At 38.9% G+C, this 27,285-nt stretch overlaps 1 protein-coding gene and 1 non-coding gene across 3 annotated transcripts in view; both read left to right on the top strand.

The window, feature by feature from the left end:
• The window catches only part of IPO7 (importin 7), a 289,402-nt gene that overhangs the window by 251,430 nt on the left and 10,687 nt on the right, over window positions 1-27,285 (top strand). For both annotated transcript variants that reach the window (XM_050756102.1, XM_050756103.1), the window contains 17 exons: window positions 14-172; window positions 4,002-4,158; window positions 6,454-6,543; window positions 10,778-10,872; window positions 10,981-11,065; window positions 13,299-13,433; window positions 14,062-14,161; window positions 15,195-15,271; window positions 15,431-15,547; window positions 18,465-18,554; window positions 18,956-19,121; window positions 20,014-20,174; window positions 21,217-21,345; window positions 24,268-24,334; window positions 24,419-24,544; window positions 25,625-25,722; window positions 26,963-27,058. In XM_050756102.1, the coding sequence (XP_050612059.1) occupies window positions 14-172; window positions 4,002-4,158; window positions 6,454-6,543; window positions 10,778-10,872; window positions 10,981-11,065; window positions 13,299-13,433; window positions 14,062-14,161; window positions 15,195-15,271; window positions 15,431-15,547; window positions 18,465-18,554; window positions 18,956-19,121; window positions 20,014-20,174; window positions 21,217-21,345; window positions 24,268-24,334; window positions 24,419-24,544; window positions 25,625-25,722; window positions 26,963-27,058 (1,948 nt within the window). The remainder of the gene's footprint in view (window positions 1-13; window positions 173-4,001; window positions 4,159-6,453; window positions 6,544-10,777; window positions 10,873-10,980; window positions 11,066-13,298; window positions 13,434-14,061; window positions 14,162-15,194; window positions 15,272-15,430; window positions 15,548-18,464; window positions 18,555-18,955; window positions 19,122-20,013; window positions 20,175-21,216; window positions 21,346-24,267; window positions 24,335-24,418; window positions 24,545-25,624; window positions 25,723-26,962; window positions 27,059-27,285) is intronic.
• Window positions 18,698-18,879, top strand: LOC126936703 (small nucleolar RNA SNORA23). Its single transcript, XR_007719523.1, has one exon. It is a non-coding gene; the product is annotated as a small nucleolar RNA SNORA23 (small nucleolar RNA).

The raw sequence follows: 27,285 nt of genomic DNA, 5'->3' as shown, positions 1-27,285 counted from the left end.
TTTTGGCTTTCAGGGTACAGCTTACTACATGCATTCATCACATCATCAAACATGATTATCCAAGCCGCTGGACTGCCATTGTGGACAAAATTGGCTTTTATCTTCAGTCCGATAACAGTGCTTGTTGGCTAGGAATTCTTCTTTGCCTTTATCAGCTTGTGAAAAATTATGAGTAAGTGTTTCTTTCAATTCCTGTAGAGCTTTGAGAAGTAGGAAAAGTTGGGAAAATTTAAGCCAGTTTGAACATGTAAAATTATAGATAATAAAATTAGTGAGTTATATGGTAATTTCAATTTATTCTTTTCTTTTTGAAGTAGCATTCTAACTCTGCAGTTTCTTTATTCTATTAAGAAACTCCTTGTGCCCTTTTTTCTTAATCGTTGTCTCTTTACCTATTCAAAAACTAAGTTATCTCTAAAGCTGGGCTCCTCAATACGTGCTGATAAAAGTCCTTCCGATAAGTTTTCTAAAATGTGAAGGTGATCAGAATACATTGATGATTAAAGCTCTTTATTACTTGTGGCTTTTTTTCTTTGAGTTTTTATCTCAGTTTAGGAACCTCCCTCTGATTCTTTGAGAATTCATTGGAATTTCATGTGATCTTCTTTAATCAGTGTGTTTTGGGGGATTCACACTCACCTATTTCATTGTTGGCATATTTAAGCAGATTATAGTTCATATATGTCATTAGTATTAGGAAAAAAAGATTTTAGGCCAAGTGATTATTTTAGATCTTGTTTTAGGGATCAGGAAAAAAAGATCTAACCTGGAAAGTTGAAGTATAGCACTGAGAGTGGTAGGCCACATGTTGAAGGAGTTTTTTAAGTCTGTAGTTGATAGGCACTTGAAAAGGTTTGATGGGATATTATGAGGAAGGCATAAGGAAGAGTTTTATACTATGATGGTGACTTTATTGCCAGTCCTAACAGCTACACAGATGCCATTGTGAGCCCTCTAATTCTGGGACTTATAGTTAGCCTCCGATACTCTCTTTGGGTCCCATCTCAAAGTGGCTGATGAACTGCTGCTTTTGTTCTCTGAGCAGGAGAGAAACAATACCATTTACAGCATTGGTACTGGTGTTTTCTTGTGTTCCCACCAGATACCCATCTTCCTGCTAAGGAATGTTCCAGCTGTTACAGTTCTGTTAGAGTTTAGTCTGAGTGACTAAAATTGGAGAAAATAAAAGCAATAAGCTGTCAATATCATTGAGGAGGTTCAAGTCCGTCCTGTCCCATAATCTTAGCAGGAGGGAATATGACAGGGATTTTTAAATGGGAGATACAGGAGGCTGCTACATCATTGGAATTCAGTTCATTTTCAGCCAGTGTTTCGTTGTGAAGCACAAGGTGTTCACAAGGGATCTGTGTGGACTGAAGCAGTTCTAAGAAAATTTATGGAAAAATTGGAATTTGTGGTGGTCCTCAGGAGCATAGATCTCAGGAAATGCTTGTCAGTTGAAGGAACACAAAGAACATGAAGAGGAAGGCGTGTCACACCATATGGAGTGGTATGAACAAAGAAAGAGACGGAAATGTGAGAACCTGTCTTTAGTGGGTAGTGAGGAGACTGCTTAATGGTATTGATAATTCCCAGTGAGAGGTTGGGAATAATTTTGGACTGGTAAATTGGGACCATGTTAAAGAGGGTTTTGAGTGCCAGAATGGGAAATTTGGATGTGATCTTTTAGATACTAAGAACCACTGAAAATTTTTTTTTAACAGAATAGTGATAAGACTAGTATTTAAGGATTTTCTGTGAGTATGGTTCTCCAGTTTGACACATCACAGCCTTGTGGTAGTAGAATTTTATTAGTGTCATATTTTCATACTTTCAGGAATGTTCAGGTCTTACAGGGTAGTAATAAGTTTGGTACCGTAATTTTTTACTCATTAGCTTAGATTGACAACTAGTACCCCTCAACTCCCAGTCCACTATTCAGGGTATTGAGGGAGGTAGGAGAGAATATCTGATGCAGAACAAGTATTTAAAGTCTCTTAGGGTGGGTGATGGACCTGTGATGGATAAATAGAGAGAGCTGCATCATATTAGTTAGTGTTTAAAGGGAATTTTGTGTATACTTGTAGTTTGTATAATCAGATTGGAGAGTACAAATGGCTTTCTTTCGTGAATTGTTATTTTATCAACTCGAAGGTATAGATAAACTTTTAAAATATATGCTAGGTATAATTTCTTAGCACATTAAAGTAATATTTGAAATAATTTGTCAGTAGATTGTGTTAATAGCTTTAGCAGTCATTGTTAATGTGAACATTCCTTTTTGTATTTTTTATTCCTGGTGATTTACTTTGTTACTCATTTCAACTGGTAGGAAAAAAAATCTAGCTTTTAAAAAGAGTCTCCCATTATCATTTTAAAATGTACTCACTCAATTCTTTATATTTTCTCTCTTAAGGAAGAGGGGTACCAATAAATACAACTGGGATGTGCTATGGAAAACCAAGTTAAAGCTGTTTTGATAGTATCTATTCCAGAAAGATAAGCTGTGGCTCTTAGAATAATGATTTCTATAATCACTAATCTGTATTTTACAAATTTAGTCTGCCTATTGACTCCTTAATAATGGAAGCTGGGGCTGGGAGCAGTGGCTCATCCTGTAATCCCAACACTTTGGGAAGCTGAGGCAGGCAAATCACTTGAGCCCGGGAGTTGGAGACCGGTTTGGGCAACATAGTGGAACCCGTTTCTATCCCTTTCTCTGCAGAAAAAAAAAAAGAAAGTAATCAGCCGGGTGTGGTGGCACATGCCTGTAGTCCCAGCTGCTCAAGAGGCTAAGGTGGGAGGATAGCTTGAACCTGGAAGGTTGAGGCTTCAGTGAGCCATGATCACCACTGCACTCCAGCCTGGGTGACAGTGAGGCATTTTCTCCAAAAATAAAAAATAAAAAAAAGAGGATACTGGAATTGCTTTTGTATAGTTATAAATTTGATTGTTTGGTTTTTTGTTTTTTGTTTTTTGAGATGGAGTCTCTTTCTGTTGCCCAGGCTGGAGTGCAGTGGCTCCCTGAAAGCTCCGCCTCCTGGGTTCATGCCATTCTCCTGCCTCAGCCTCCCGAGTAGCTGGGACTACAGGTGCCCACCACCACGCCCGGCCAATTTTTTGTGTTTTAGTAGAGACGAGTTTTCACCGTGTTGGCCAGGATGGTCCTGGTCTCCTGACCTCATGATCTGCCCGCCTCGGCCTCCCAAAATGCTAGGATTAGAGGCGTGAGCCACCGTGCCCAACCCTCAACAGGCTTTTTAACAATATATATATTTTTTGAGATCAAGTCTCTCTGTCACCCAGGCTGTAGTGCAGTGGCACGATCTTGGCTCATAACTGATAGCCCGTTGGTCACATTTTGTTGCCCTTTGGGTTAATGGAAGAACTTCTGGTTTATGATGCTTTTAGAAATAAAGTATTTTCTGCTTTATGTATACCACTTCTGCCTTAATGCTGTTGGTGTGTAAATTACTTACGGATGGTAATATATAATCAGTTTTATTTATCAGCTGCTACTATTTACACAAATATAATCGAATACTTCCTAACCAATTTAGAAAATGAAAAATATCTAGAACAAAACCGTAAAAAGAAAGCATTTGAATAAAACCTTGAGTAAAGATTATCTAGTATTTTCTGAACATTTATTATGAGGTCAATAACCTATTCCAGTTGCCTAGGTTCATGCCTAACTATGTAATACTGAGAAAGATAGTTAACGTCTGTGCCTCAGTTTCCTCAACTATAAAAGTGAGGATACTCATGTGCGCCTTGAAGATTATTGACCTCATAATACATATTCAGAAAATACTGGATAATCTTTACTTAAGGTTTTATTCAAGATGCTTTCTTTTTACGGTTTTGTTCTAGGTATTTTTCTTTTTCTAAATTGGTTAGGAAGTATTTGATAATATTTGTGGAAATAAATGCATAGTTTAAATATATATAAAATTGTGGAAATAAATTCTTACAGAATTAGTTTGTATTCCTACTCAAAGGTATAAAAAACCAGAGGAGCGGAGTCCATTGGTAGCAGCAATGCAGCATTTTCTGCCAGTTCTAAAGGATCGTTTTATCCAGCTTCTTTCTGACCAGTCTGATCAGTCTGTCCTCATCCAGAAACAAATATTCAAGATCTTCTATGCTCTTGTTCAGGTAATATCTATGAAGCAGTTTTTATATATAAAAAGTTAGTCTGTCATTTACCACATTAAGAATTAACAAAGAATTTCAGCATCTGAATAATAGTTAATTTGAAAATCTACATTAAGTGGACGGTTTTCTAGCAAAACATAAATTGCCAAAATTATAAGTCTAAACAAACATACTTCCTCCCCAAATACATAAACAACCCTAATGAATCTTTTTTTTTTTTTGAGACTGTCTCGCTCTGTTGCCCAGGCTGGAGTGCAGTGGCGTGATCTCGGCTCACTGCAACCTCCTCCTCCCAGATTCAAGCAATACTCCTGCCTCAGCCTCCTGAGTAGCTGGGATTACAGGCACGTGCCACCATGCCTGGCCAATTTTTGTATTTTTAGTGGAGACAGGGTTTCACCATGTTGGTCAGGCTGGTCTCGAACTCCTGACCTCATGATCGCCTGCCTTGGCCTCCCAGGGTGCTGGGATTACAGGCATGAGCCACCGTGCCAGGCCCCTGATAAATCTTAAATTGCAAATGGGCAATGTCTAATTCTCTTAAACCATCCACTGCAACCAAATTAGTCAGTTTAGAAACTGTCTTTCACCTTAAGAATCAATGAATCTGGGCCAGGCGCGGTGGCTCACATCTGTAATCCCAGCACTTTGGGAGGCCGAGGTGGGCGGATCACCTGAGGAGGGGAGTTCGAGACCAGCCTGACCCAACATGGAGAAACCCCGTCTCTACTAAAAACACAAAAAAATTAGCCGGGTGTGGTGGTGCATGCCTGTAATCTCGGCTACTTGGGAAGCTGAGGCAGGAGAAAAGCTTGAACGTGCGAGGTGGAGGTTGCGGTGAGCCAAGATCATGCCACTGCACTCCAGCATGGGCAACAAGAACAAAAACCCGTCTCAAAAAAAAAAAAAGTTAATGAATCTGAAAACCAGTTACTTGATTACAGTTGAAGTCTAACACATACTTAACATGCAAAATATACATAGATTGTCTCAATACAAAACCTATTCCTAAACTTGTCACAAAAATACTAAATCAGTGGGCTTTACTGGTATACAGTAATGGCTTTTATTATTTCTGTATGTTGTTCTAAATTTTTCTAGGATAAAAGATACCCACTAAAGAAATGGTTGGGTCAGTATTTGCAGTGAAATGTAATTACTTGTAAAACAGATTTTTAAAAACCAGGAAAATTCTGGTTCTTTTTGTTGTACCGTGTACCATAGAAGGGTTTATCTCAAGTCATACCATTACATTAAAAACTCTCATTTAAATAGATCAGAGCCAGGCACAGTGGCTTGCACCTATAAGCCTGTAATCCCAGTTATTCTGGAGGCTGAGGTGGGAGGATTGCTTGAAGCCAGGAGTTCAAGGCTGCACTCCATCCTCACAGAGCGAGACCTGGTCTCTTAAAAAAAAGGAAGAAAGATCTATGACTTCACCTCCACTAAGATTGTACTTGCCTAACTCTATTCTTTGGTTGGATTTTGTATGTCTTTGCTAGATCTTTAAAGACATTCAGTTATCTGCCACTATGAATCTAAGGGCACCTTAATGCCGTTCCGTTGGACTCTTACATGATTCTTTTGTTAAGTAATTTGAATAAACACTAGTCTTTTCAATATTTTTTCTAACTCTGAGGATCATAACTTTCGGATTAAATAATAGGTCTTTTTGAAAACTATCATAGGGCATAGGGAATAGGACAAAGTAGTTTCTCAACTCATTCTTTGAGACTAGCATACCCTGTTGTAAAAATATAGCCCCATCTCACTTGTGAAAATAGATGTCCTAAAATCCCAAATTGGTTATCTGTTTTATTGGCCTACTGAGAGATAGGATTTATCCCAGGCATACAAGAATGGATCGACAGTAAGAAATTAATTTTTAAATTAACCCTTACATCACATTAAAATAGAGACCTGTAACTATCTTTATGGATGTCAGATAAAGCATTTCATAAAATTAAATAACTATGTCTGCTTTGAAAAAAATAAACAACTGTTAGAATCCTAAAATAGAATCTTTCTTAACTTGATGAAAGTTGTTCATTAAAAGTCTACAATAAATATCACACCTTATGGTGAAAATAAGATATCCCAGTAAAATGGGAATATGGCAAGGATGCCCACTCACTGTTTACCATTATAGATAACAAGCAAAGGAATTTGCCTATGTACTAAAAGTAGGAAATGTGGATTGAATGAAATACTTTTGGTAGGCATTGTGAAGAGTAAAAAGAAGTGGGATTTTCTTTAGCAAGGATTTTGAAATATTAATTCTTGACTTTTATTTAGTATACACTACCACTGGAACTGATAAACCAACAGAACCTGACAGAATGGATAGAAATTTTAAAGACTGTTGTGAACAGGGATGTACCTAATGTAAGTTTCTATATGTTCTCTTATATTACTAAATGTGAATATTTAATGGTCTTTTGAAGACTCTAACTGGTGTTTCCTGTAACATTCTTTATGAACTTTTATAATATGTGATGTGTTTTTCTCTAGATTAGAGGTACCTTTTCATTTGTTTACATATGCATTATATATGTACATTTACTCAGTGTAAAGAGTTGTAAAAGGTGTTTTTAAAAATATATTATTGGTTAAGTGCTTCTGTTATCCTTTTGTTTCATCCTAAATCTTCTGTTTCTTCTGAATTCTTAAATTAAGAGCTCATAGCTGGCTCTTAGCCTAGTTAATTTGTCAGATGCCCACATACAGAGGAAGAACTTGCTTTACAAATTGGCCAAACTTTGTAGTTATGTTATTTTCTCATAATAACTTTATTGAGAAATAACTCACATACCATAAAATTTATTCTTTTAAAGTACAACTTGGTAGTTTTTAGTACATTCAGAGTTGTCCAGTTGTGTTATTTTTATAATCAAAATTTTTAAAATTACTACAATTTTTCTTTATAGTCTAGTTTTCTTTTTTTTTTTTATTTTTTTCCGAGATGAAGTTTCACTCTTGTTGCCCAGGCTGGAGTGCAGTGGTGCAATCTCGGCTCACTGCAACCTCTGCCTACTGGGTTCAGGCGATTCTCATGCTTCAGCTTCCCAAGTAGCTGGGACTACAGATGTGTGCCACCAAGTCGGGCTAATTTTTGTATTTTTAGAGAGATGGAGTTTCACCATGTTGGCCAGGCTGGTCTCAAACTTCTGACCTCAGGTGATCTGCCCACCTTAGCCTACCAAAGTGCTGTGATTACAGGCATAAGCCACCACGCCCAGCCTATAGTCTAGTTTTCTAGAGATATAGGGGAATTTACAGATTACTGAATACCCTGTTTTGTTGTGTTTTGTTTTGTTTTTTTGAGACAGAGTCTTACTCTGTCACCCAGGCTGGAGTGTGGTGGTGTGATCTCAACTCACTGCAACCTCTGCCTCCCAGGTTCAAGCAATTCCCTGCCTTAGCCTCCCAAGTAGCTGGGATTACAGGTGCCCGTCACCATGCCTGGCTAATTTTTTTATTTTTCGTGGAGACAGGGTTTCACCATCTTGGCCAGGCTGGTGTTGAACTCCTGACGTTGTGATCCACCTGCCTCAGCCTCCCAAAGTGCTGGGCTTACAGGCCTGAGCCACCACTCCCAGCCTACCTAGTGTGTTTTATGTACTGTTATTAATATATACTCATTTAACCCTCAAAATTCCTTCTGACTTTTATTTTAAACTTAGACATGGGAGGGTTATGTAATTTATCCAATATAATATTGTTAATCGCATAAGTGAGACCAAAGTCCTATTTTGTAGTTTAATTTTTTTTTTTTTTTTTTTTTTTTTTTGAGACGGAGTCTCGCTCTGTTGCCCAGGCTGGAGTGCAGTGGCCGGATCTCAGCTCACTGCAAGCTCTGCCTCCCGGGTTCACGCCATTCTCCTACCTCAGCCTCCCATGTAGCTGGGACTACAGGTGCCCGCCACCACGCCCGGCTAATTTTTTGTATTTTTAGTAGAGACAGGGTTTCACCGTGTTAGCCAGGATGGTCTCGATCTCCTGACCTCGTGATCCACCTGCCTTGGCCTCCCAAAGTGCTGGGATTACAGGCGTGAGCCACCGCGCCCGGCTAATTTTTTTTTTAAGATTTGTTTCAAAAAGATTTACGAACAATGCATAAGAAACAACATTTCTACACACTCCATAGGAAACTAGTTTGGTGTATATTTTTCTGTGCACATTTAATAGATATATAACTTTTAAAGGTCTCATATACACATTGTGTGCCTTTTTGTGGTATAATTTATAATCTGTGCACCGATTATAAATAAACAATTCAGTGAGTTAACACAATTATATGTACCCATCTAACCATCACCTCAGAATGTTTGCTCATGGCTGGTTCTAGTCATCTCTGCCATCATCTCATTTCCTGCACAATAGATTTCATCTGTTTTAGAACTTATCAAGTAATCTTTTGTTCCTGGCTTCTTTCACTTAATATAATATTCTTTCATGTTGTGTAGTGGTATTTATTATATTTTATTGCTAAGTGGTATCCCATTGTATAGATATATCACAATTTATGTATGTTGATGGCCATCTGGGTAGTTTTACTTTTTCAGTATTAAAGGTAAAGCTATGAATATTCTTTTTTTTTTTTTTTTTTTTTTTTTTTTTTTTTTTTTTTTTTTTTTTGAGACGGAGTCTTGCTCTGTCGCCCAGGCTGGGGTGCAGTGGCCGGATCTCAGCTCACTGCAAGCTCCACCTCCCAGGTTTACGCCATTCTCCTGCCTCAGCCTCCCGAGTAGCTGGGACTACAGGCACCCGCCACCTCGCCCGGCTAGTTTTTTGTATTTTTTAGTAGAGATGGGGTTTCACTGTGTTAGCCAGGATGGTCTCGATCTCCTGACCTCGTGATCCACCCATCTCGGCCTCCCAAAGTGCTGGGATTACAGGCTTGAGCCACCGCACCCGGCCGCTATGAACATTCTTACGTGTCTTTTTGTGGTCACATGTTTTTCACACTCTTGCATAAATATCAAAGAAAGGAATTGGGTCATAGGGTAGGTGTATGTTTTACTTTGTAAGTAGCTTCCAAAGTGGCTGTAGCATTGCTCTCACTAGCAATGTATGAGAGTGTTCACTTGCTCTGTATGTTCACTTCCTTATCCTACTTGAAAAATATGCTGTGGATAGGCTGGGCGCAGTGGCTCATGCCTGTAATCACAGCACTTTAGGAGGCTGAGGCAGGCGGATCATGAGATTAGGAGATCGAGACCATCCTGGCCAACATGGTGAAACCCCGTCTCTACTAAAAATACAAAAATTAGCTGGGCGTGGTGGTGCGCACCTGTCATCCCAGCTACTGGGGAGGCTGAGGCAGGATAATCACTTGAACCAGGGAGGCGGAGTTTGCAGTGAGCCGAGATTGTGCCACTGCACTCTAGCCTGGCGACAGAGCAAGACTCTGTCTCAAAAAAAAAAAATATATATATATGTTATGGATGTCTTAGGTTAATATATAATGATCCAGTTCCTTCTTTCAGTGATTGTGTAATAATCTTTTTTTTTTTTTTTTTTTTTGAGACGGAGTCTTGCTCTGTCGCCCGGACTGGAGTGCAGTGGCCGGATCTCAGCTCACTGCAAGCTCCGCCTCCCGAGTTTATGCCATTCTCCCGCCTCAGCCTCCTGAGTAGCTGGGACTACAGGCACCCACCACCTCGCCCGGCTAGTTTTTTGTATTTTTTAGTAGAGACAGGGTTTCACCGTGTTAGCCAGGATGGTCTCGATCTCCTGACCTCGTGATCCGCCCGTCTCAGCTTCCCAAAGTGCTGGGATTACAGGCTTGAGCCACCGCGCCCGGCCGATTGTGTAATAATCTTTTATGGATCTTCCATAATTAAACATTCCCTTATTAATTAATGTTCAGGTTCTTGGCAATTTTTTTTCATTACAAATAGTATTAGAATTAGTATTCTTGTACACAAATCCTTGCACATTTATACTTATATACCTGAAACTAGATTTCCGAAATGGAGTTTCTCATGCCCTTTCCATTATGAAATATACTGATTTTGATTAAGCTACAATTGTCGTGGCCTTGACTATACTATTTAGATCTTGACTAAAATGTTTGGTTTTAAGCTTGTAGAAGAATTTTAAAAAGCATGTCTTTTATAACCAACTAGTGAAGCCGTGAGGATGCCTCTTGGATTTAAATAGGGTTAATACTTTTCCAAGTCTAACCTTCTACTATGAAAGGCCAACATCAGGCCAGGCGTGGTGGCTCACGCCTGTAATCCCAGCACTTTGGGAGGCTGAGGCGGGCAGATCACGAGGTCAGAAGATCGAGACCATCCTGGCTAACACGGTGAAGTCCCATCTCTACTAAAAATACAAAAAATTAGTTGGGCGTGGTGGGGGGATGCGTGTAGTCCCAGCTACTTGGGAGGCTGAGGCGGGAGAATGGCTTGAACCCGGGAGACAGAGCTTGCAGTGAGCTGAAATGGCACCACTGCACTCCAGCCTGGGTGACAGAGCAAGACTCTGTCTCACAAAGAAAAAAAAAAAAGGCCAACATTAGAGAAGCATTCACATTTTTGTCAATCTGTTCTCATCTCATGCTGTTCCTCCTATATTGTGTTATCTCTATCATTAAATAAGTGTCTCTTTAAAGGAAACACTTCAAGTTGAAGAAGATGATCGACCTGAGTTACCATGGTGGAAATGCAAGAAGTGGGCCTTACATATTTTAGCAAGACTTTTTGAAAGGTAATCTCATCCATATATGGTGATTTAAATTAATTTATTAAGGTTTTGCTTTAAAGTGCTGGCATAAAGCATTATAAAGAAACAATGGGCATTTTGATGTTCTTTTAGATATGGAAGCCCTGGCAATGTTTCCAAGGAGTATAATGAATTTGCTGAAGTATTTCTGAAGGCATTTGCTGTTGGTGTCCAGCAAGTAAGTCTGTTTTTAGTTTTTCTAAGTGAAAACATGGTATCTTTAAGTTAATTTATATATTGCTTATTTCTAGTTTCTTTGACTTCTAAAGAGTGCATGTTTGGACCCTGTACCAGGTCTCAAACATTTTTGGTCTCAGGATCTCTTTATGTTCAAATTACTTATGATACCATTGAGTTCTCATTTATGTGAGTTAGACCTAGTGATATTTATCATTTAGAAATTAAAATAAGAGTAAGCAGTTCATTTAAAAAATAATAACAGGCCTGTTACATGTTAATGGAAATAATTTTTTTTTTCTTTTTCTCTTGTTGCCCAGGTTGGAGTGCAGTGGCACAATCTTGGCTCACTGCCACCTCTGCCTCCCGGGTTCAAGCGATTCTCCTGCCTCATCAGCCTCCCGAGTAGCTGGGATTATAGGCATGCACCACCACACTTGGCTAATTTTGAATTTTTAGTGGAGATGGGTTTTCTCCATATTGGTCAGGCTGGTTTTGAACTCCTGACCTCAGGTGAACACCTGCCTCGGCCTCCCAAACTGCTGGGGATTACAGGCGTGAGCCACCGCGCCTGGCCCATAATTCTAATTTTTGCTTGAAACCTCAAATTTTAACACCAGTAACATATTGTCAGCAATTTTCCTTGAAATGATGTACTCATTTTATTCGTTTTTGAGAAAAATCTGCCGTATTCATAGTCTCAATAACTATTGTCTATCAGTTGTTCTTTCAAGCATAATGTAGTGTTTCGTGGAATAAGAGACTATTTCAGCTTGCAACTCAATCTCCCAAGTGTTGTAACCATTGTACTTTGGTATGTAGTAGAATGGCTGTATGTATACTTCTCATTGAGTAATCATAATTTTTCTTGTCATTACATATATTCTTGGCTGGGTGCAGTAGCTCACACCTGTAATCCCAGCACTTTGGGTGGCCAAGGCGGGCAGATGATGAGGTCAGGAGTTCAAGACCAGGCTGGCCAACATGGTGAAACACTGTCTCTACTAAAAATACAAAAATTAGCTGGGTGTGGTGGTGTGTGCCTGTAATCCCAGCTACTGGGGAGGCTGAGGCAGGAGAATGGCTTGAACCCAGGAGGCAGAGGTTGCAGTGGGCTGAGATCACGCCACTGCACTCCAGCCTGGGAGACACAGCAAAACTCTGTCTTAAAAAAAAAAAAAAAAAACTTAGGAAAAACTTGTTCTATAAGAATATGGCTGTAAAGAATACAGTGACTTGGCCGGGAGTGGTGGCTCACGCCTGTTATCTTAGCACTTTGGGAGGCTGTGGAAGGCAGATTACCTGAGGTCAGGAGTTCGAGACCAGCCTGACCAACATGGAGAAATCCTGTCTCTACTAAAAATACAAAATTAGCCGGGCATGATGGCTAATTACATGCCTATAATCAGGAGGCTGAGGCAGGAGAATCACTTGAACCTGGGAGGCAGAGGTTGCGGTGGGCCGAGATCGTGCCATTGCATTCCAGCCTGGGCAACAAGAGCAAAACTCCATCTCAAATAAATAAATAAGTAAATAAAAATACAGTGATTTTAATATCATACTCTCTTGATTCAAATAAGGCAACAGAACATTTAACACCATGGTTTTGTACCATTGATGCAAATACTGATTTACTCAAAACACAGTTTTTTAAAAAAAGAAAAAGATAACATTATTGTGAAAGTAGCTTTAAACTAGTAGATCCTCTGAAATAGTCTTGGGGACCACTAGAGGTTGTGGACCACATTTTGCATTATCGATGATCTGAAACATGAAGTAGAGTGAGAACTATTGACAGATGCTAAATAGGCAGTTGACTGCTTCGGGTAAGGTTTTCCCAGAAGATGGCTTTAACAAGATAGGGTTTTCTCCCAATACTGTGATTTTTCAGTAGGTAGCATATGGGTTAGGTGTGGTGGCTTACACCTGTAATCCCAGCACTTTGGGAGGCTGAGATGGGAGAATCGCTTGAGACCAGGAGTTAGAGACCAGCCGGGACACCGTAGTGAGACACTGTCTCTAACAAAAACAACAAAAACACCAGAAAAACGAAGATAGCATATAGTTTTCTCTTTTCTTAATCAGAAATGAGTTAAATTATTTTTCAAAGTATACAGTTGTTTTTCTTGATGAAGAGCTGGACATTAAGATATGTGTTAACTGTTTTTACTGGCTTGTAAGTGGTTGAAATTTCTATTTGAACATTGATTTTTGATCGAAAATTTTTTCCCAAGGTTTTATTGAAGGTGTTGTATCAGTACAAGGAGAAGCAATATATGGCTCCTCGAGTTTTACAACAGACATTAAATTATATTAATCAAGGAGTTTCTCATGCTCTCACCTGGAAGAATCTGAAGCCTCATATACAAGTAATTTTATCTGAAATGTTTTTATAGCAAATATAATAGAAATAACATCAATTGTCATAAAGGTTGAAAAATTGCATGTTTGTTGAGTTATGTTACTTAGTCTACTTCTGGTGATTGTTTTGAGAGTATAGCAGAAAAAGGAGAGAAAACACTCTGACGTAAAGTTATGAGAGTTATTTTGTGAATATCCAACTTACCTTTTAAAATCCAAAACTCTTTTCTTCAAACTTGTAATTTAAGTTCTTACTATTGGACTATGATTATATTTTATCATATAATTTGGAGTAGCCAAGGAAATTTATTTCACCAGATTCGTTTCTAGGATAAGTGACTTACCTGCTATTTCTATGAATAATTGATGTGCTTTATTTAGAGCTATAGAATTTTATAGACTAAATTATATATATTTAGAATACTTAATTGCGACCTATGTACATGTATATCTTATAATTATTACAGAGAGGGGAAGTTTGATAGTTGATCTTAGAACACATTAAATGCATTACTAACGTTTGATATTAAGCTTTAAAATACATATAGTGTTACTTTGGTTTTAATACTTAAAGGAAATTTGAAGGTTTAAATTTGAAAATTGATGGCTATTGTTTTCTTAACTTTTAAATTGCAGGGCATTATCCAAGATGTTATTTTTCCATTGATGTGCTACACAGATGCTGATGAGGAACTTTGGCAAGAAGACCCTTATGAATATATACGCATGAAGTTTGGTGAGGAATTTTCACATTTTTAGAAACAACAAATGTCAGTAATTAAGATTACAGTGATTGTGTGTAGCCAACCTGGGGGTATTATGTATCTTCTTTGGTGTTTTAATGTAATTGATCCCTTGTGTAGTCCTTTTTGGGGCTATTTATTAATTATGATATTTGATAATGATAATCTTATTTTTAGCAGACACAAATTCAGTACTGTTAAGTTTTTATTACTGAATGCCAAAACTGTTAAATATTTAAGATTACACCTCAACACTAAATGTCTCAACTATACTTTTGGATCTTATGTTAGCTATCATATGAGTGGGAAATGATAGAACACATCTTGGAAGTTGGAGTCACATGAAGTCCTTGTACAGAATTAAAGAATTGTAATTTGGCTAATAATGTTGAGTATTGGTCCTTCTTACCAAGTCATCTGTGCTTTTCGCAGCTTGTACTTTTGTGACCCTGTTGTGAAAATTCTAACATCAGTAGTGTTTCATATGTATGATTTAAACTGCTAAGTTCTGAGTTAACAAAAACAAAAACTATTAGGACGAATTAATGGATTAACATTTAATATGCATAGGCCAGGTGCGTTGACTAAGGCCTGTAAATCCCAACATGTTGGGAGGCCTAGGTGGGAAGATCGTTTGAGGTCAGGAGTTTGAGACCAGCCTGGCCAATATAGTGAAACCCCATCTCTACTAAAAACACAAAAATTAGCCAGGCATGGTGGCAGGCACCTGTAAACCAGCTACTTGGGAGGCTGAGGCAGGAGAATTGCTTGAACCTGGGAGTTGGAGGTTGCAATGAGCCGAGATCACCCTACTGCACTCCAGCCTGAGTGACAGAACGAGACTCCATCTCAAAACAGACAAGCAAATAAAAACATTTAATTTGTACAGAAAAGACATTGAATTCTGCTTTTGCAAAATTATAAGGGGATCTGGGATCATTTTCATATGTAAAGATTAAGCAATTTTTTTAATGCTTTGGTGAAGAAATTAATATTTATTGTCTTAATTTTAAACTTGTTCTCTAGATGTATTTGAAGATTTCATTTCTCCTACCACTGCTGCCCAGACACTTTTGTTTACAGCCTGTAGTAAGAGGAAAGAGGTAGGCTTATTTAATGTTTAGATAACTTTTGCTGTATTATTTAACATTTATTCAACTATACACTCAGTTTTACATGTTAGTCATGTGAGTCATTTTGTTAGTATGTTTTTTAAGGACTGTTGGCCTATTCAATAACAGTACTTTTCTCTTTTAATCTAGGTACTGCAAAAGACTATGGGATTTTGTTACCAGATTCTTACAGAACCAAATGCTGACCCTCGAAAAAAAGATGGAGCCCTGCATATGATTGGCTCTTTAGCTGAAATACTTCTGAAGGTATTCTTTAGTGTGTTTGTATGTGCATGAGTATGCAAGTAGTTTTTAAAAATAAACAGCCAGCCAGGCACAGTGGCTCACTTCTATAATCCCAGCACTTTGGGATGCTGAGGCAGGCAGATTGCCTGAGCCCAGGAGACCAGTCTGGGCAACATAGTGCGACCCCATCTCTATAAAAATAAAAAATAGGCCAGGTGTGGTTGCTCACGCCTGTAATCCCAGCTATTTGGGAGGCCAAGGAGGGGGGATCACCTGAGGTCAGGAGTTGGAGACCAGCCTGGCCAACATGGTGAAACCCCGTCTTTACTAAAAATACAAAAATCAGCCGGGCATGGTGGTGGGCACCTGTAATCCCAGCTACTTGGGAGACTGAGGCAGGAAAATCACTTGAACTCAGGAGGCGGAGGCTGCAGTGAACCGAGATCATGCCACTGCACTCTACGCTCCAGTCCAGGTGACAGAGACTCCGTCTCAAAAAATAAAAATAAAAAATAGCAGCCTTATAGAGTGTACAGCTCAATGGTTTATTCACAGTTGTATAACTATCACCCCCAGAAGGAACTCTGTATACATTAGCAGTCACTCCACATTTCACCCCAAATCTCCCAGCCCTAGGCTACCTATAGTCCACGTTTTTTCTATGGATTTGTTTATTCTGGGTATTTTATATAAATGGAATCATAGAATATGTAGCCCTTTTTGGGTGACTTAATTTGGTGTAATGTTTTCAAGGATTATCCGTGTTGTAGCATGTTTCAGTACTTTTTCTTTTTTGTTGCCAAATTATATTTCATTATATTAATATACCTCATTTTATTTACTCATTCATTAATTGTTTCTACTTTCTGGCTACTACAAATGTTGCTGTTAACATTCATGTTTAAGTTTTTATGTGGACATAATGTTTTCATTTTTCATGGGTATGTACCTAGGAGTATGAATTGCTGGTCATAATCTGAGACACCGCAGGACCATTTTCCAACATACCTATACCATTTTATATTTCTACCAGCAGTATATTTTGATTATAGCCATCCTAGTGAATGTGAAGTAGTATCTCTTTGTGGCTTTGAAACTTTTCATGTGCTTATTGTCCATTTGTATATTTTCTTTAGAGAATATCTATTCAAATTGCTTGCTCCAAAACCATTGCTTGCCTTTGTTTTTGTTTGTTTGGTTTTTTTTTTGAGATGGAGTCTTGCTCTGTCACCTAGGCTGGAGTGCAGTGGTGAGATCTCGGCTCGCAGCCACCAGTTTCTCGGGTTCAAGTGCTTCTCCTGCCTTAGCCTCCCAAGAAGCTGAGCTTTCCAGCCCCACCTCCCTATATGCTGGAGTGCAGTGGCACAGTCTCGACTCACTGCAACCATGAGGATACTTATGCCTCAGGTGCCCACCACCAGCCAAATTTTTTTATTTTTAGTAGAGATGGGGTTTTGCCATGTTGGCCAGGCTGGTCTTGGAACTCCTGGCTTCAGGTGATCTGCCCGCCTCAGCCTCCCAAGGTGCCAGGATTACAGGCGTGAGCCACCATGCCTGACCCTTGCCCATTTTTAATCGGGTTGTCTTTTATAATTGAGTTGTTAGAAATCTTTGCATTCTAAAGCCAGACACTAAATATTCATAGAATATTTAGTCATTGTATCTTTTATCTTTTCGTTTTTGGAAATGGAGCCTCACTCTGTCATACAGGCTGGAGTGCAGTGGCGTGATCTCTGCTCACTACAATCTTCACCTCCTGAGTTCAAGCGAGATTCTCCTGCCTCAGCCTCCCAAGTAGCTGGGACTGCAGACATCTGCCACCACACCGGCTAATTTTTGTATTTTCGGTAGAGACGGGGTTTCACCATGTTGGCCAGGTGGTCTCGAACTCCTGACCTCAGGTGATCCACCCGTCTCGGCTTCTCAAAATGCTGGGATTACAGGCGTGAGCCACTGCACCTGGCCGTCTTTCATCTTTTCTATACGTGTTCACCCATCCTTCTCTTTGTTTATAAAGTATATATTAAAGACATTCTAATCATTTGTGGTATAGAAGGCTGAGAATTAAGTGAGTTCTCTTGGCACGTTCAAGTTTATTCTTACCTTTCACTTAGCTTCACTGAGGGGTAATACCTTACATAGGTAGAGGCACAGTTATCAAAAACATGAAGTTGATTTTGAGTTGATACTATCAACTAATCTATGGACCTTTTTAAAATTTCACAAGATTTCCCACTGTGTCTGTTTTTCTGTTCCATGACCCAGGCCAGGGTCTCACATTGCATTAAGTTGTCATGTTTGATTATGTAAGTGTCGATATATAAGTGTCTTACATTTTTAATGTTGATTTAATGTGCAGTTTAAGGAACTCTTGTAAAAAGCTTCTTTGCACTTAGAAAATACTCACCTTGAATATTGAGAGTGCCTTTTTAGAGAATCACTTGAACCCGGGAGGTGGAGGTTGCAGTGAGCCAAAATTGTGCCACTGGACTCCAGCCTGGGCGACAGAGTGAGACTCCGTCTCAAAAAAAAAAAAAAGTCTGCCTTTTTAGATAGCCAGTTTATTAGTTTGAAAGCAGGATTTTTCTCAGGTTATGTTATTTTCAACCAGAAACTTTATCAGAGAAGTTTTTTAATTATAAAAGTTTCATAGTAACAAATAAAATTAACCAAACTTACAACACTCAAACACTATTGCTGGTAAGATTTGGCATAATGGCTTTCTAATCAAGGAATATAAAAACATGTAAAAATGTGTTTAGTGGTTTTTGGTGGTGAAGTTCTGGAATAAGAAAATTGGTTGTGGATTCTGGGGTTCAAAGAATGAGCATAAATATATGTAATATTAATAGTCATTTTTAACAGTGTTATATCTGTTTGGAAATTGAGATGATTATATTTGGAACTGTATCAAAATAACTGTTGTTTGTATTTACAGAAAAAGATCTATAAAGATCAGATGGAATACATGTTGCAGAATCATGTATTCCCTCTCTTCAGCAGTGAACTAGGCTACATGAGAGCAAGGGTATGTTTTAAAGCTGCATTATTTGTATACTTTTGTCTTGTAATGAATGATTCTGTGGACTTTTATATTGAAACTTTGAAATGTTCACTTTGAAGGCTGTGTTTTATTTTAGGTTTCTGTTTAATGTAAATCTTTACATGGCTGCTGTAATGTGTGCATAGGTTTCATCTGTGTCTGGTAGCAGTGTCTGTCTGTGTTTTGCATTCAGATCTTGCTATCCACACAAACGTCATGCAGCCAAAGAGTAACTTGGGATCATAGTACTGGTCTAGTGTTGTCTCTGGACACATCTACCACTGGCCAGCCTCCAAATTCCCACACACAGAACTCAGGGAATAGAGATTAGCTTGGGGGAATTTAAGGTAAGGTATCTACACTAACTCACTGTGTTTTTACAAAAGGCTTGCTGGGTACTTCACTATTTTTGTGAAGTGAAGTTCAAAAGTGATCAGAACCTTCAAACGGCCTTAGAGCTAACAAGAAGATGTCTGATTGATGATAGAGAAATGCCTGTGAAAGTGGAAGCTGCCATTGCTCTTCAAGTATTGATCAGCAATCAAGAAAAAGGTAAAGGATTTGTGTATGTCAAGAAAAGTGAATGTTGGCCAGGTGCGGTGGGTCACACCTGTAATCTTAGCACTTTGGTAGGCTTAGGTGGGAAGAGCGCTTGAAGCCAGGTGTTCAAGACCAGCCTGGGTAACATCTCTACAAAAAAATTTAAAAAAAATTAACTGAACATAGTGGCATGTACCTGTAGTGCCAGCTACTTGGGAATCTGAGGCAGCAGGATCACTCAAGCCCAGCAGTTTGAGGCTGCAGTGTGCTGTGATTGCCACTGTCCTCCAGCCTGGGCAACAGAGCAAAACCCTGCCTCTTATAAAAAAATATATATATACACACACACACACACACACACACACAAAATATATATATAGTTACATATAATATATAGTTATATATGTTTTACATATCGTTACTATATGTATATAACTATATATGTAGTAATTGTAAAAAGCCATAATCCTAGAAACTTGGCATACTTGCTTTTTATGAGAAAGTACTTTTTAAAAAAACTCATTGATATTTGTTATACCAGGTTTTAAGAAGTTTTAGGTGTTTTTTAGTTTGTTTGAGACGGAGTCTCGCTCTGTCGCCCAGGCTGGAGTGCAGTGGCCGGATCTCAGCTCACTGCAAGCTCCGCCTCCTGGGTTTATGCCATTCTCCTGCCTCAGCCTCCCAAGTAGCTGGGACTACAGGCGCCCGCCACCTCGCCCGGCTAGTTTTTTGTATTTTTTAGTAGAGACGGGGTTTCACCGTGTTAGCCAGGATGGTCTTGATCTCCTGACCTCCTGATCCGCCCGTCTCGACCTCCCAAAGTGCTGGGATTACAGGCTTGAGCCACCGCGCCCGGCCTAAGTTTTAGGTGTTTTATGCCAGTTTTTTACTCTTTCTCTTACAGCTAAAGAATATATCACGCCATTCATCAGACCTGTAATGCAGGCTCTTCTTCATATTATAAGAGAAACAGAAAATGATGACCTTACCAATGTAATTCAGAAAATGATCTGTGAATATAGTGAAGAAGTTACTCCTATTGCAGTAGAAATGACACAACATTTGGTATGTTGTTTGAACCTATCATTTTTGCAAGCATTTTAATGTAGCTCTCAGTATGTTCCAGGTTATGTCACAAGTGACTTGCCTTACCTTATAGCAGCCAACATTCTTGGCACTTGGGATTGGTTTCGTGGAAGATAATTTTTCCACAGATGGTCTGGGGGAGATGGCTTTGGGATGAAACTGTCCACCTCTTATCATCAGGCAGGCAATGGTTTCTCATAAGGAGTGTGCAACCTAGATCCTTGAATGCACATTTCACAGTAGGGTTTGCACTCCTATGAGAATTTCCGGGAGTAATGCTCAGTCACCAACCACTTATCTACTGGTCCTAACAGGCCATGGACTGGTACCACTCCACAGCCTGGAGATTGGGGACCCTTGCTTTATAGCAGATACTTCACCGACATTACTCTGTAGCACATAAAGCCCTTGAGAGACACTTAAGTTATTTAATTCTAACACAATTGTGTTTCAGAATTATTCCTGTTTTACAGAGAAAATGTGAGGTATAAAATGGTTAATTGCCTAAGCTAGGCAGGGTGGTGTTAGGATTTATAGATGGGCCTTCACAGTATTTGTTCTTAACTACTACCTCAGGCTGCAGCATGACTATCTGTGTAGTGGCCTGGAATGCTCAAAATAATCGATTGAATTTTACAGAAGATAAATCAGTGACCCCCTTGATGATTAAATATGCTTTTATTTGGACATTGTCAAGTTGTAACCAGTAATATTAATGACAACTATTCATAATATTAAGTACCTTTTATACCTTGCCTCATTTAGTCCTCATACGGTGTCTATGAAATCCCCAAAGTGGCATGCAGAAAAGGTCAAGAGAAGTCAAGTAGCTTGTTTAAGGTCAACCAATGAGTAGACTATTTGATTATAGAGCTTAAGCTCTTTATGATCATTAATCAATTTGGAGACATTGATTTGTTGTGGTTTCCCAATGAGAACGTTCTAATAATTAAAAGTCTTAGACAAAAACATGTTTATAATGCCTCAGTGACAAACTTGAGTTATATTCTCTTGAATCTAGGCAATGACATTTAACCAAGTAATCCAGACGGGGCCAGATGAAGAAGGTAGTGATGACAAAGCAGTTACTGCTATGGGAATTCTGAATACAATTGATACACTTCTTAGTGTAGTTGAAGATCATAAAGAGGTAAGAAGATGATCCAGTGTTGCAGTTTTTCAAGCCATTTTATGCTTTTTAGAGGGCTCTGATATCTCTCTGGCATCTCATGTACCGTGTTTTTGCCATTTTCCCTTTTAAAGATAAGATTGGTACATTATATTTTAAGTTCTAAAGTATTAGTAGAAGGAATAGGAAGCAAGTATTTGTTTTGCCATCTTAGGGCTCAGGATTTTGGCTCCTCATGGTTTCTCAGATCCGGAAATATGGTGGTTCCCAGGAAAAAAAATATTTTTCTTAGTTTTCTTTTTCTTTGAAAAATTTTGGTGACATACGCATAGCATAAAATTTACAATCCTAACCATTTTTAAGTATATTCATGTTGTTATGCAACCATTACTACCATCTTCCTAGTTTTCTTCTTTTCCAGTTGTCTTTTGGAAAAGTAAGAATTGTAATAATGGATTTTTTTTTTTTTTTTTTTTTTTGGAGACAGAGTCTTGCTCTGTTGCCCAGGCTGGATTGCAATGGTCGCTGCACCTGGCCCTGAAATTGTTTTTCTTAACATAAAGGAAATATTTTAAGTGTTAAAAATGTAATAAAATAAAGTTTAGGTGATTAAGAAGTTTTGGTTATAGTTTTCTTCTTATTTACTCTTTTCTGTATGTTTTAAATAATTCCATTTTTTAAAAAATCCATTATTGGGCGGCCGGGCGCAGTGGCTCATGCCTGTAATCCCAGCACTTTGAGAGGCCGAGGTGGGCAGATCACCTGAGGTCAGGAGTTTGAGACCAGCCTAGCCAACATGGTGAAACCCCTGTCTCTACTAAAAATACAAAAAATTAGCTGGGCTTGGTGGCAGGCACCTGTAATCCCAACTACTTGGCAGGCTGAGGCAGGAGAATCACTTGAACCTGAGAGGCAGAGGCTGCAGCGAGCCAAGATCACGCCACTGCACTCCAGCCTGGGCAACAGAGCGAGACACTACGTCAGAAAAGAAACAAAGGAAGAGAAAGGGAAAGGAAGGAGAAAAGAGAAGAGAAAAACAATTTCAGATTGATGCAGTTGAAAGCCCTCAGGGGACCACTTCCTAACCCCTTTTCCCTGCTTCCTTTCTTCCTATAGAAGTAACAGTCATGAATTTGGTGTTTATAATTGCAGTGCAGATGCTTGTAATGTAATATATCTTTTATCCATAAATAACATGTTTTCAGATTATCTGCACGTTGCCTTTTACAGCATGAGGTTTTTCACTAAGCTTGTTTTTTTGAGACGGAGTCTCCCTTTGTTGCCTAGGTAGGAGTACAGTGGCACCATCTTGGCTCATTGCAATCTCTGCCTCCCAGGTTCAAGTGATTCTCCTGCCTCAGCCTCCTGAGTAACTGGGACTACAGGCATGCACCAGCACGCCCAGCTAATTTTTCTATTTTTAGTAGAGACAGGGTTTTACCATTTTGGCAGACAGGTCTGGAACTCGCGGCCTCAAGTGATCCACCTCTCTTGGCCTCCCAAAGTGCAGAGATAACAGGCATGAGCCACCACACCAGCCACGTAAACTGTTTTTGTATTCTGCATTATAATTGGATATAAGCAGAAGCCATGACCAATCCTATATGTGCTTTATGTTTTAATAGATGAATTGTTAATTCTATTTAAGGAGTTGTAAATGTATTAAGTTCTGTGTATCTGAAATGGATGTCTTGCTTTTATATCTGATTAGTGGGTATTATTTTACCCTTCCTCCCCTTAACATTCTTATGGCCCTCGGGGATTTGGGGTCTAATTTAGGACTATATTGACAATTATAGAGGAATTTGTATTTTCTGTCAGTCTTGAGTTGGGAGCTGAGTTCAGATTCCATGGTTCACTATATCTAATACACTTTGAAAAACTAAGGTGACTTAAGGATTATTGAGATTCATAGCAATAATGCCTGCCTTCAGATAATTTCTCTGTAAGTCATTGACAGTGACTTTTCCTACATTGAGCTTGATTAATCTCTATGTGCACATAACAGATGTGCTATCTTCAGAATGGTGGTAACTCCTTCCTTTTTTTTTTTTTTTTTTTTTTTTTTTGAGATGAAGTTTTGCTCTTGTTGCCCAGGCTGGAGTGCAATGGCCCTCGACTCACTACAACCTCTGCCTCCCGGGTTCAAGAGATTCTCCTACCTAAGCCTCCCAAGTAGCTGGGATTATAGGCACCCACCACCATGCCTGGCTAATTTTTTGTATTTTTAGTAGAGATGGGGTTTCACCATGCTGGCCAGGCTGGTCACAAACTCCTGACCTCAGGTGATTCACCTCCCTTGGCTTCCCAAACTGCTGGGATTACAGGCTTAAGCCACCGCACCCGGCCAACTCCTTTATTTTCATAGTTGTTTGCATTTTTCGAGAATGTTGTTTTTTCCTTTTTAGGTAAATTTAAGCTGGCCATTCCTTGTGTTTTTCTCAATGTAATGGTATTTCATTCCATTTTTATCTGAGATCACAATTTCATAATGTGTAAGTCATTTTAAAACAAAGACTTGGGCCAGGCGCGGTGGCTCAAGCCTGTAATCCCAGCACTTTGGGAGGCCGAGACGGGCGGATCACGAGGTTAGGAGATCGAGACCATCCTGGCTAACACGGTGAAACCCCGTCTCTACTAAAAATACAAAAACTTAGCCGGGCGAGGTGGCAGGCGCCTGTAGTCCCAGCTACTTGGGAGGCTGAGGCAGGAGAATGGCGTAAACCTGGGAGGCGGAGCTTGCAGTGAGCTGAGATCCGGCCACTGCACTCCAGCCTGGGTGACAGAGCGAGACTCCGTCTCAAAAAAAAAAAAAAAACAAAGACTTAATTTTTTCACAATATTGACTTTACATTTAAGTGTACTGAATTATAGTATACGTTATCTTACTAAGCCATTTAGTGGGCTGTAACTGCATATGATTTTTTTTTTCTTCTCTTTTAGATAACCCAACAGCTTGAGGGAATCTGCTTGCAGGTCATTGGTACTGTTTTACAACAGCATGTCTTAGGTATTATACCTCTGATTGTGCTAAGAATTTAGTGCTGTTTCACATGAGCAAGCATTTGCCTAATGACTTAGTATTCTCTTTTAGAATTCTATGAGGAGATCTTCTCTTTAGCACACAGTTTGACATGTCAACAAGTGTCTCCACAGATGTGGCAGCTACTACCCCTTGTATTTGAAGTCTTTCAGCAAGATGGCTTTGATTACTTTACAGGTGAGTCAAATCAGCATGGAAATACTGAGGGGTTTCCCTGCTTTGATTTATTTGTAGCTTATCATTTGAACGTACACTTTTTTTTTTTTTTTTTGAGACGGTGTTTCGTTCTTGTTGCCAAGGCTGGAGTGCAATGGCGCAATCTCGGCTCACTGCAACCTATGCCTCCTGGGTTCAAGTGATTCTCCTGCCTCAGCCTCCAAGTAGCTGGGATTACAGGCATGTACCACCATGCCCGGCTAATTTTGTATTTTTAGTAGAGACGGAGTTTCTCCATATTGGTCAGGCTGATCTCAAACTCCCGACCTGAGGTGATCCTCCTGCCTCAGCCTCCCGAAGTGCTGGGATTAAAGGCTTGAGCCACTGTGCCTAGCCTGAACGTACACTTTTGAGTGTTCAGACTGCTTCACTGTTCGGAAGAGTTATCAATAGAAGTTAATGCTCAGTGGTGACGCATGGTATTGATTTCTGCTATACAATTTAGTTATTATAGGTTTATTCTTTGTTAATACACATACATATCCACATACCCCCTCATAATCTTCTCCATATAAATGTAAAAATGTGTCTATAATTTTTATGTTTAACTAAGTACAAAGAAAATCACTTTCTTAATAGGATCATTTCTGCATTTAAGTATAAATGAATATATTTTAATTAAAACTGAATGTTAAGCCCAGGCTTAGTGGATCACGCCTGTAATCCCAGCACTTTGGGAAGGCAGGAAAGCACTTCATTCCAGAAGTTCTTAACCAGCCTGGGCTATTAGACCCTGTCTCTAAAAACGCTTTTAAATTAATCAGGCGAGATGGAGTGTGCCTATAGTCCTAGCTACCTGGGAGGCTAAGGTGGGAGGATCACCTGAGTCCAGGGTTTGGGGTTACAGTGAGTTTTAATCACACCACTGCACTCTATCCTGGGCAACAGAGTGAGAGTGTCCACCCCTCCCCCCAAAAAAAGGTGAATGTTAGAGACAAAATGATCTCATAGATTTGCCTTTTTCTAAGGAAATTTTTCAAAAACAAAGATAAAGCATTTGTGTTACTAAAGATGTATAACTGATGTTTTTCATTAATACAGATATGATGCCCCTCCTTCATAATTATGTAACAGTTGATACAGACACACTTCTGTCTGACACCAAGTATCTTGAAATGATATACAGTATGTGCAAAAAGGTAGGTCATTTTTATATATCAGATTTCATGAGGCTTCTGCTATAAAATGTATGAAATTGTGAGGACTCATGTGATACCACATTGTAGTAATAAACATGTAAACATAGATCTGACAGAATTAAGGGCTTTAAAAGTTAAAAGTCATTGGTCCCTAGATGCCACAGCTTTGATAAATATATGTCTTTTGTGTGCCCTCTGACACTTGGAATTTGTTTTTGAATTTTAGAGTGCCCGGAGTTTAACTAACATAGTCTTATGGAATCAAAAGAAGGAAAGAGTCAAGAATTTGAGAGATTTTTGAAAGGATTAGGAATGGATAGAGATGTTTTATAAAGGAAAAGGTTAGCAGCTGTAGGTTTACAACAAGCAATAGGGAATGAATGTCCCCCTTCAGTCTGGTTGGGGAAACAAATAAACTGCAGTCCATCAGCATCAAAGTCAGTGTAATTGGTAGTATTTTAATTTCTAGCAATGTCTGTTGTAGGTCATTAGAAAATGATTTGCTCCATGAAGTTTCTAGATTTCTTTCACTCATCTTTTTCCCTTCTGAACACGAAGTCACACATAATCATCTAGTTATGTTAGTCATTGTTTACTGCCAATTATATTATTAATATTAATATTCTGGGAATAGAGATATACCTATACTATCTACATTTCTATTCCTGAACACTTATTCATAATATTTATAGTCATCTAGTTTTCACTAGCTTTTAAGTCCATGTTTGTTTCTTATCTGGAGTTCGTAGGGCCACATTTGCCCTCAAAAGGCTGCCTCTTCCTCCCTCCATTCCTTCCTCCCCTACTGTTTTTTTTTTTGTTATTGTTATTGTTGTTTTCTTTTTCAAAGAGAAAAGAGTTTCCTAGAAACTACTCCTAGAAAGTAATTCTTTACAGGAGAAAGGTTAGGTGTTTTAGCTACCACCTGTGTATGAGAAGTTAGTGGTTGTCAACTTGCTGTAATCAGGAATGGCACTATAGGATAGGTACTTTGATCACAAAAACAAAGGGCCAGAGGGCTAGACTATGAAAGATAGGAGGCAGACAGCTCCAGATCCTCACAGCTATCCAGATCCTTTAGACTTTCATCTGTGCAATGAACGTTGCAGTTATTCGTATTAATTAGGATACTTCAGGTAATACTCAGAGCCTGTACACAGGGTAGGAAATTGTTTCCTTGATTTAGATATCTGATTTAAAGGATAAAGCCTTACTGCAGTTTATATTCTGTGTTGATCAGGTTCTTACAGGAGTTGCAGGAGAAGATGCAGAGTGTCATGCAGCAAAATTGTTAGAGGTCATCATTCTGCAGTGCAAAGGGCGTGGCATTGACCAGGTCAGTGAGGCTAATAATGATTTGTAGTTCAGAGGGGTAATCTTTTCCTTTCACTTTCTTCATTTTTTGGCGTTTGTTGCATATTCTGTATGTTTTTGTTTATTGAGACATCTAGACAATATTTTTAGTTTAAAATTTAATATATAACAATGATCATATGTTTAATACATAGGAATTGGACTAAGTTTTATGGCTACTTTGTTATCATGAAAGATAAATTTTGGCTT

Source organism: Macaca thibetana, chromosome 14, assembly GCF_024542745.1.
Source record: "Macaca thibetana thibetana isolate TM-01 chromosome 14, ASM2454274v1, whole genome shotgun sequence".
Classification (NCBI taxonomy): Eukaryota; Metazoa; Chordata; class Mammalia; order Primates; family Cercopithecidae; genus Macaca; species Macaca thibetana.
Note: the sequence above shows the minus strand (reverse complement) of the source record. Positions and strands in the feature narration are given on the sequence as shown.